The sequence below is a fragment of the Acanthisitta chloris genome, unplaced genomic scaffold (genome assembly GCF_000695815.1).
Source record: "Acanthisitta chloris isolate BGI_N310 unplaced genomic scaffold, ASM69581v1 scaffold10034, whole genome shotgun sequence".
NCBI lineage: Eukaryota > Metazoa > Chordata > Aves > Passeriformes > Acanthisittidae > Acanthisitta > Acanthisitta chloris.
This window is the reverse complement of record NW_008668740.1, coordinates 7,897-18,979: the sequence shown is the minus strand read 5'-3', so window position 1 is coordinate 18,979 and position 11,083 is coordinate 7,897. Positions and strand designations below refer to the sequence as shown.

Genomic DNA, 11,083 nt, shown 5'->3' with positions numbered 1-11,083 from the left:
GACCTCTTCTCTCTGGCAACCAGTGACAGGACCCAAGGGAATGGCCTGAAGTTGTGTCAGGGGAGGTTTAAGTTAAATATTAGAAAAAGCAGCAGAGGGTACTTGGGCACTGGAGCAGCTCCTCAGGAAGTGCTCACAGCCCAAGACTGATAAGAGTTCCAGAAGAGTTTAGACAGCACTCTCAGGCATGTGGTATGATTCTTGGGGATGTCCTGTGCAGGGCCAAGACTTGATGATCCTCATGTGTCCCTTCCAACTCCAAATTCTGTGATTCTATTTTTTAATGAAACACATTATCTAACACCCTTCTGAGCCCAAGAAAAGTGTCATACTGATGGTCTTTATCAGGGCTAAAAAGAAAATCAGAGTTTAGGACCTGTCATTCCTGGTTTGGTTAGATGCTGTCACAGAAGGAAAGTACTTGGAAGCGTTTCTTTCCCAGTGTCATCTGTGATATAGTCTGATAGGCAATTAGAGAAAAGCTGGGGGAGTCTTCTTGAAAAAAACACCAGTGTCTGACATTTGGAAACCACTTCAGAGAATCCCCTGCACCTCAACTTGAGTTCTTAACTCTTTCAAAAGGATACACGTATTTCCAGGTGAGTAATGGCTGGTATGTGCCTTTCTATATCTTTGGACCCAACATCCAGCACTCTAAGCATTAGGATTACAGGTCCTAGCAGAGATTTTGAGCACTGAGATGAACTCAGTATGGCCAACTCTCTCACCTTTCCAATGACCCAACTGATTTTGGAACGGCTTCTTTTTTTTTTGCTTAAACCTTTTTCAGAGTGAAGTGATGCAGCCATAGGGCTGTGGCTAGAGAGAGGCTGTCTGCTGGTGTGAACACCCTTGGTAGAGATGGCTGCACCTACATGTTACTGTGACAGAGATTGGATTTGTGGCCATGGACAGCATGACTTTGACACAGGCATTACAGTGCTGAGACACGTGTGGTGGACATGGAGTGGCAGAAACACTGAAGCCCTGGTAGAAGATATGTTCAGAGGAATAAAGATGCAGGTCAAGAATTAGATTTGGGGGGAGACAAGAGGCAGAGAGAGGTAGAGGCTATGCAGATGAATGTTAAGGGGTCCAGATAACCACTTTGTGACAAAGCGGCTCCGTAATAGCATGGAACAGATGCTGTTTTGTAACATCCACTGTTGTCTGTGTTGCTACCCATCTCAGTGGTGTGTTGGGTTTGTCTTTTGCAGTTTGTAGGGCTGGCCATGTAGTGGGAGTTGAGTTCCAGAGGAAGAACCATCTCTTCTCTCTGTCTCTGGAGTTCCTCATCCCCTTCTGCCTCTGGCATGGGAGGGAGGAGGTGCTACAATGATCCCAGGCTGAGGATAGGGAGAATGGGAAGAGAGGTCAATTGCACTAAAGAGGAACTGCTCTCAGTTTTTGTTAGTCTTAAAAATAATTCTGCAGACTATTGCAGTGATTCCTGATTCACTTTTCTGGTGAAGAGTATCATCTTTTCAATAGAATCATTCATTTATTTAGGTTGGAAAAGACCCTAAGATCATCCAGTCCAATCATCAACCTAACACTGCAGGTCCACCACTGACCCATGTCCCCAAGTACCCTATTTACACAACTTTTAATAAAGAAAGGATTACCAACTGTTTTTTGAGAGTTTTGGATGTCTGAGAATTGATTACTTAAATAGCTATCTAACTAAATACAGTGATTGATGGTGTTCTGCACACATTATGGCTTTTTTATGTAAACATGAGAAAGCCGATATAAACAGTATTGCAATATAAAAAACTTCAGAGCTTGCTCAAATCTGTGCTCGAAACTTCAGTGCAAACAAGATGCATACTAGTAAGAGAGCTTAAATGTTCATTGTTGTACCTTTTATAGCATGGAAACAGAAAATGGTAGTTAGCTATAAAAGAGATTGGCACTGTTTAAAACACAGCTAGCATTTCCTCTCAGAAATGTGCCACAATAAAACTGAATTTTCTATTTGAATGGCTTGGAGATTTTGTTCATGTTGGTTTTTCCATCTCAAGTTGCCACACAGAAGTTGATAGAAGTATATATTTAAAAATTTTAAGGACCACTAAATACTGTATTCACAGGTGGCTTGGGTTATTGCTTAGGTCTTGTGAGTTTGCTTTCTGGAGTTAGACAATGCAAGTACTGGATTTTTGTAGTAGAAGTTAATTTAATTGCTGTCCTTGTTATATCCAGCCTTGCTGTCAGAGGATCTGTCAGTTCTGCAGTGAAGTTTTAAGTGAAGTCTTGCTGGATAAAGTACATTAAAATCAATGGAAAAACTGGTTTAAAGGCAACAGGTAAAAATTTTTGAATTGCTTGTGTTTTTCCAGGTTGGTGATTTTGTTTTTGTCTGTCTGTTTCTAGCAGTATAATGCCGATACTGTTTTTGCCTTTAATTACTCAAGTTAACTAGCATTTTAAATAAAAACAATAGGTAAATGTGAAGAGAGACAAACTGTAGCAGACCTGAGAAAGAACTATGAAAAAAAAGTGGATGAAGCCATTTCAGAGATGACATGGTCACCAAGAGAAAAATGAAAGACTCAAAGCTTCCCTCAGCACTTTAGTAAATTAAATACTATTTATGTTATTGACACTTTTGGATGTGGTCAGACCTGCAAAAGGGACTGAAATGGAATGAAAAAAAACACTGGAAATTGGAAGGCTGTCCGAGCATAACACTCATCCACATGAAAAACAGCTGGCCTGTTGCCCCAGGAGGCTGCTGCCTGCGTGATGGGGTTAAAGTCTAACCCGAGCAGAACAGAGTCTGCCTCCCACCCACCTCTCCACACCATTCAGGATGTTTCCTGTTTTTTGTACTCTGCAGTCTTGCTTAACTGTCTCAAAGTCCAGCTTGTTCATCCCTATCTAATCAGAGGTATTGTTTACTGAGTGGTTTGTTTTCCCCACTCACCTACAGCCCTCACCCCCAGTGTGGAGAAGGCCTGGCTGTTAACCCCAGTGAAAGAAATCCCCCTGTATTTCTGGCTCCACAGCAGTGTCTGCAAACACGTACATTGGGGGGTGTTGGGCAGACTCAGGCCCAAAGAGCACTCCGAAGGCATTGCACAAAGGAGGGTTTGCTTTGCTCTGTGTTCTGTGTGTATTAAAGCTGAGCTGCCACAAACACCACAGCTTGGAATGAAAAACAGGAAGGTGTGCAACATCACTGTTAGGAAAACCCAAATCTTTGTAATATTTTCAATAGTGGGGATGGCAAACAAGGATACAACTTTACATCAGGCTGCCTGTGGAAACACTTCTGGCTGTGCAAAATAGCTGTAACAGGACATGAAGGTCAATGCTGTAATGACACTGGTCTCTGTGCCTTTCTGTTGACATTCCGTTTTTAAAAAAGCAAGTAGGCAAACAACTGGCTTCTATAAAGGGACACACTTAACTGTTCATTACCTGTGTATCTAAGCAGCATATAATCCCCCAAGAAAGCACAGTTAGGTGATGCATGTTAATGTTTGCATGCAGTTGCAAAACACAAGCCGCAACAGATGCCTGAAGGGGAACAGCTTGCTGAAAAGACCATTGCAGATGTAGTTTCTGCACTGCTGCAGAAACACTGGACACCATGTCAGAAATTCTAAGAGAAGGCAGGCAGATGGCCAGAGGCTTACTGACAGGTCAATAAAACATAACTCTTAATTTTCTTCATCAACATTTAAAAATCACTGTTGTTACACAGCTGGGAATGTGGCATTCATGGCTTGCCATGAAGAGCAATGTCATGGAAAAGGACTTTGATGCTTCTGACTCTTGGCCTATAGGTCCACAGATTAACTGGCTGATGGGGTGGATTCTCCCAAAGCAAAGGCTGTCAGGACAGACAGTCTCTGGAGATGAAGTTGCTCTAGCATGGACACATGTGCAGTGAAGAAACACAGACCATGGAGTACCTAATTCTCTATGCATTCTTGGCAGATGTATGTTTTACTGAAGATTTTTCAGAACCTGCCATCTGCTGGATTTGGATATGATGTCTGCAAAGCTGGTATGGAAACACACAAAATGAAACTCTTAACTTCAGGAGAGAAACAGCCAATGCCTTTGTAACTACAACTGCCTCCCACAGAACATTACCTTTTTTATTTTGTGGAATATGTACCCTCTCTATACAAAACTAAGCTAAGGTTAAGTTCTCGCACTCAGAGTTTGATTTTATCCCAGGTCCCTGTTAAAATGCCTCAATACTTGGTTGGAGAAGGGCTTGAGGAACATGCTTTGAGTGGGGAATTAGACCATTGACCTTCAGAGGTCCTTTCCACACTGAATGGTTGTAGAATCAAAGTCATTACATCCATGCATATGCATGAACATGGAGGTATCTTTCTTTGTCAAATACAGTAAGGAAAGATGGATCTGCCAATCAGGAAAACACACAGTGGCATGCAGAAAGAAGAGACAATAGAGTTTCAGTAGAAAGGTTGTTTATTTTGTAGAACGTTTGCTTGTAAATTTATTTTTTTTTAAAAAAAAGAAAGTAATTCAGCCTGCATCCAGACAAGTTGCTGTTAAAACACCCAATCTGGTGATTGGGTTTGCAGCTCCTCACCACTGGAAGGAAGCATTTTTCCTTCTCTCTTCAAATGCAGTGCCATGTAAGTGCCCGAACAAGACACTGATATCTACTGTAGTTAGAAAATCCTCTTGGGCTTCTAACCTAATAGACCTGCCAGTTTATGCTCTGTGTTCTGCCAGAATCATGCTTGTGTTGAACATGCCTTGGAAGCAAATGTATTTTTTGTTTAATTTAATAACTTCCTCTGAATTGTCTTTAGACAATAATGCCTTGGGTCCTGCCCATCAAGAAAGAATCTTCCGCAAGCAGCAGCTGCTACACTGAAAAACAGTCTTGAGAGTATTGGAAAGGAAACAACACCCATGAAAATCCATATTGTTTGTTCTAAAAATAGTCACCAAGTTTGTTTTAAAGTGAATGAGGCCAGATTTCAAGGAGCTAATGCTAGGAACTTACGTAGCTTGAGATACAGCAACTCAGCTCCACTCCCCTGGGAGAAAAGAGAGGGAAAATGCTTGTGTGTTTGAATCTGCATTTTTAGGCTGAACTGTGAAACAAAATCCAACAGGAGTTAAGAATTCACAGTAACCTCCCATTTTCTGTTTCAAGGGTAATGCTCACTTCTCTGACTTGAAATTTCTAATGATACATAAGAAAAAAAAACCCGTTTCTATCTAAAGAAGGAAAAGAGAAACAAAAATCACTCTGCCTCTGCAAGGTCAGAGGTGGCAGCAGCGTATGGAGCACTTGCCTGAGACACCACATTGGCAGGATGTGAACTGTCCAAGTACCTCAATACTCAGTAACTCAGAAACAGCTCCCAGCAGGCTCAGTAAAAGCAGCACCTCTGTTGTGAAGGTGAGTTGTGCACTTATGAAAATTATTCCAGAAGGACATCAAGGACATTAACCTGCTTCTTGCAGAAGGGAGTTTATTCTCAACTGGTTTATCTGAAACCCTCACACTAGCAAGTTCAAGCCCTAGGCCCATTACATATTGTTTGGTCTCCTGCTCAAATTCCCTCATCTCTTATGCCCTTTAGACTGGCTGCTCCTTTAGAAAGGATGCCTCAAATTCATGTTCTTAATTTTCAGCCATGAAGCTCAGTGAAATTATTGACCTCTCCTGAACTTCTGGGATGACAAATAAAGTACTACTGGACAAACAAGGAAAATAATTTTGAGACAAATGGATAAATCATTTCCCCACATCGAAACATTTATTAACTGTGTATAGTTAGTTGGGTTTTTTTCTAAGGTTTCTTTATTTTCCCTCCTCCTTTTTCCATTTCCTTTCCCAATTCTTGTACCTCACTGTGAGATTTTATTCGCAAGAATGAACAGGAATGAGCCCTCATGAAAAGAATAGGGCACTGTCCTAGGTTTATATAGCACAAAGATATAAAAGAGTGAAGAGAAAGCACACTGCACCAAAACATTCACAGCTGAAGATGCAGGAACAAGTTGTACACAGGCACTTAGTGGAATAAATATATGACAACACTCAAATCCTGGCATCCTAACCCACCTGCAGTAAAGCCTGAGAAGAGGTTTGCTCACCTGCCACTGTGTTACTGCCCTGGTATCTCTGGGGGTTTCAGTAGCTGGGAACAAAACATGGGCTTGCCTATGCCATTTTTCCAGTGTACCCTGCCAGGAGTGGTGATCTGTCTCTGGAATGACATGTAATCCACAACCAGTTTTTACTCACATCTGATTTCCAAAGCTGTTCTAAGTATCCCAGATGATTACTAGGCCAGCAAAGCACTGTTGTGATGCCATTTCCCAGCTAACTTGCACCACGTGTTTGTGTTACATGTTATGTAATTGATACCCATTGAGCACTGACAGCTGGAGGTTTGCCATTGTCTTTGCTTTCACCTCTCAGAAGTTTTATGTCTTTTGCAGTTATAACCAGACTTGTTAAGATCTTAAGGCATCAGTCACCTGGGGGACCCCTGGGGAGAGAAAATTCACAGCAGAGCTTTTCTGTCACCAAAATAAAAAATCCAAATTCCACTAACTAAACTTAACAAAAAATATTGTACTTGGTTCATTCCGGAGCTAGGAATATGGTTTTTAAAATACCTCAACCAAACTCCACATATAAGTTACTTTGATTCAAAGCCAAGGTGGGCTTTTCATCAAATATACAATTTTTCCCCTGTTTTCATTCTTCATGAGATCTTTAGTCATCTACATGGTTTTATTTTTAACTGTGCCCACAGCCCCGGTACAAAGTACCTATTCCAAATGCCTAACAACCAGGGCACACAAAGTTAATGGGTCACTATCAGAGTGGCCCCTTGATGTGCTGTGCTTTTGTTGCTTCCTTTCGTGGACAGCTAACTTTGTTTCCTACAGGTGTTTTGCTTTCTGCCAGAAGTAGTGAATTAACCACTTAGGCTGAGCTGTGAAGTACAGCCCTAAAATGAACAAGGATCCTGCACAGTAGTGCCACTTGATTTAATCCTTCCTTTTCATCTGTAATGATAGGAAGTCAAGGTAAATTCATGCTAAATGCCTAAGTTCAATCAGCAACTGATATGTCTTTTAATGACCTGGATCCACTACAACTTGTGCTGATACCAGCTAGCCCAGGAATCACCCTGTGTTGTGTGTGATGTCTGTAATGTATCAATGAAAATGTGCATGTCTGACCTGGCATTGAAACACCAATGGCTGTGATTCTCTGTTCCTATTCCTACCCTCAGAGGTGACATTGAATGAAGCAGCAAAGGTTTTATTTTTAAGAGCCTCTGGTCCACATGAAAGGAATGGAAAAGGTGGAGGCACAGATAGGATCTGCAGGGGAGACAGTAACTAATAGAAGTTTCATAAAATTTGAAGAATCTAGGCAGAATTTGTGGGAAAGTCCATGCAAACCACTGCTGCTTTTGAAGGGTCTGCTCAAAATCACAGCTTTGAAACAGAGGTCTAGGATCAGACCTTACTATGGATGGGGAAATAAAGCCTTTCCCCCCTCATGATCTTAGATTTGAAACATTCACTTTGTCCAACATTTCTGTTGCCCTAAGGCAAGAATTTTTGTATCCAATGTACCAGATAGCTCTGTATGTTGGTGTGAGAGGTTTTCTTTTGAGAACAGTTAAGAATAATGGGCAACCAACACTTAGAGCTGGAATCCTCCTCTCCCAGGTGCTGCACAGTGATTAGTTCCAAGTATATATTAAATAGAATCTCTTGTATTAAGCTGATTTTTTAAGAAACCTTGGGGATTTTTTTTAACAGAGTTATTCTTCATTCACCTGGAGGCATAGGATGCCTAGTGCAAGCAGCACAACATCCAAGTTTGCACCCTGTCCCTCTGCCCAGGGGCAAGTTCCCTGGGCTTTGTGTCTGGAAAGGCATGAGCAGCTCACAGTAGTTTTGGGCTGGTGTTCAGCCGAAGGCTGGAATACATTCCCACATGCTGGACCAGGTTGGGTTCCACCACATAGGCATTCTCCCCCTTGGCCCGCAGCAGCGAGTAGAGGGCAGTATCCTTAGCATAGCCCTGGCGGCACTGCAGCCCCCTCAGGTATCCTAAGGCACGTCGGGCAGAGGGAGCAGAGAAGAGCATGGCAGGTGTGCAGCACTCGGTGACTGGCACGATGTTGTATAGTGCGGGGGCTGTCCGGCGCAGCTCCAGCAGGTAGTGCCTTCCCACCAGCTCCGACAGAGCCATGCTGTACAGGGCAAAGAACAGAACCAGGGACCAGCTGAAGCTGGAGCGCCCTGAGTACACACAGTTCAGCACAGGCCCCAGAAACATGCCCAGACCAAGCCACTCGAGGATTCTCATGGGTTCAGGGTTGAAGTAGCGCTGGAGCCGCTCAGGATGGTAAAGCTTAAAGTAAAGAGCGTCTCTGAGGTATGGTTTGGAGAACCGGGCCAAAAAGAAGTGCTGCAAGACAGAGAATATCTCCTTCTCTGGCACAGCATCGTCCTCCACTACGAGGATGTACTCTGGGTTGTATGCTGACAGCGACTGCTCAAGGCAGAAGACATAGTCCTGCTTCTCCTTCTCAAACTGGTTCACTCTGGGGTCAGGGTTCTCTTCAGTTTTGTCACGACTGACCATAGGAAAGAAGCTGCTCAGCAGCCTGACATCCTGATGGCTACTGGGGTCTGACTCCACATTACAGATGAGCATGCGGTGGCTCTTGCAGTGTGCACCACATTTCTGGAGGAGCCGGTGGAATTGGGAGGCCACTTGCAAGACGTAGTGGAAATCATTCCGCCTCTGCACAGTGATAATGGTGATCAGCAGCAAGGGTTGGAAGGCGTCACTGCCAGAGGTCTCGGAGGCATTTGGTATCTGCAGCTTCTCAAAGTAATGGAGGGCATCCTGGCCCTCCTGCTGGTTCTGCTCCAGGAACTCCTGGCTCATGGGGTTCAGGTGCCAGCGCCGCAAATAGAAGTAAGAGTGGAGGAGCCGGTGGCAAATCAGAGGTGCGAGAACACCAAATGTCACCACAGTCAGTGTGAAGAGATGGATAAAGGGACTGGACCAACGGCACCATCTCCCATAGAGCTGCCAAGCTTGGTGTAACATGACTGGTGCAAAAGGGCACTCCTGCACTATTCATGCCTTCAGTCCTTCATTTCCAATGCATCCTCCTTCCTGGACTGTGAAGTATCACTGGAGCAGTGGATGCCAAATGTGTGCAAGTTGTCTAGGCCTAGAAAGAAATAAAAGAGATAGTTACTGAAATAGGAACTGACAGAGAAAATGGAAAGCAGGGGCTAGTCACTGAGTAAGTCAATATACAACGGCCCCTCAGGAGTTCATTGTGGTGAGGGCATCACAGAATAGTCCTGGGAGGCATGAGCGAAAATCAGTTTCCAGCAAAGTGCCCCAAGACCTTTTCAACACACAGGAGCTCTATCTAACTTAGCTTGATAGGCTTTGTTGTGTTTGTTACTGTGCCTCAAACACTTAACAACAAGCAACATGGATGCAGGATGTGTGGAAATCCCTTGCTGTCAAAGGCAGAGAACCATTGTCTGGTCACAGTGACACAGGAAGATTTTGGCCACAGCCAACAACCAAGGCCAGATCTTTTGTATCTTAGCCTAGCACATATTTGAGAGACAAACTCTTCCCTCTTTGGAATGACACGTTTCCCTTCTGTTGTTCACACGGTTCCAAATGTATGCTTTTTCACTTTACTCCCCAGAGTGTGAAGCAAGATAACAAAGACACCAATTTACTTCACTAAGAGCCTGTGTCTGTTAAGTGTAACATGTGTGTGTCTATCTCTCTCTCAGATGTCTTTTCCTTGCATAGACCCCAATGAAATATATGGGCACAGCAAGATTAACATGTTGTAATTGAGTCATTGACTCATATCTCTTGTGTGTAATTCAAAAGTATATGCCTTTAATTTAAAACTGAAACATTCGTATAAATAATTAACAATTTTTGTACACACACACACTTCAAGCAAACAATCCCCTTTACAAAAGTTAGATTTTGCCATATTTGGCTTTTCTGTTCTCCTTCTCTGGCTGCTGTGAACAACTCGCCGCCTGGCTGTCAGCAGCTTACACAAAATCAGGGTAATTAGGCTGTTCAGATGAATCCTCCTGTGCCAGAAAATCTCCACTTCTAATCTGCTGTTTCACTCTCCCTTTTACTTCCTATTCCCTCTCCTTATGAAATGAGTTATTCCTGCCCTGCCAACCAGCTAACTAACCATGCTTGGGATGTTCAGGGGAGTCTCCGAGTTTTAACTTTCTGCCTTCGGTAAGTTCTGATCATCAGATGGTGCTCCCAGACCAAAATGTTACTTTTTGCTTTGTCCCTCTGTGCAATGTCATCTGAAGCAGCCCAAACAATGTTCCATGGATGTAAAGAAATCATGGCTTTTCTCCTCTGTCTCAGAAAAATGGACCTTGTAGAAGCAATGACTTGGAGAACATGGAACAGAGTCTGACTCTAGGCATACTTCAAAACTGCCTTCATTGCAGTAGCCACAGATTTGCTGGTTTTACCATGAAAAGAACCCTTTCCTACTGCCATATGACAATGTGACAACCTTCTATGAAACGCCTTTTAACAAGATTAATGGAAAACATGCAAGAGTTATTCTAAATATTTGTTAGAGAACAGACACTTCACGCTGTAAGATCTCAAACCATCCTCAGACAGACTCTGGCAGAGTCTTAGATAGACTGTGGCATCAGTGTTATGCTCTCTTATGATTCAAGAAAATATTGAAAGTAATTAAATAGAGATAAAGTTACATACTGATGCATGAGAATCTGCAGTGTCTTCCCATATAGCTTTTTTTCTTCCTTTCTGGTTACACAATCCTGTTTCACAGGCACTGCACTGTATTGCATCACTGGACTTTGTAAAGGCTTTACAGGTGATGACTGCACTTCATCTGCTAGATCCAAGTCATGAGGATTCAGGAAGACCTCAAGCCCATCATGTGCAATGACCTGGCATTGAAATGCACTTATTCATCCAAAATCCTGGGCTTTCTGGTTAACCTGTTACAAGCATAAAGGGAACCCAGAAGTGCAA

The 11,083-nt window shown here is 43.0% G+C and overlaps 1 protein-coding gene across 1 annotated transcript; it reads right to left on the bottom strand.

Annotated features, from left to right (window-relative positions):
- Positions 1–7,924: 7,924 nt before the first annotated feature.
- TMEM246 (transmembrane protein 246) lies at positions 7,925–9,103 on the bottom strand. The gene has a single exon (XM_009073044.1). The coding sequence runs from the start codon at positions 9,101–9,103 to the stop codon at positions 7,925–7,927; it is 1,179 nt and encodes a 392-aa protein (XP_009071292.1).
- Between the last annotated feature and the right edge of the window lie 1,980 nt (positions 9,104–11,083).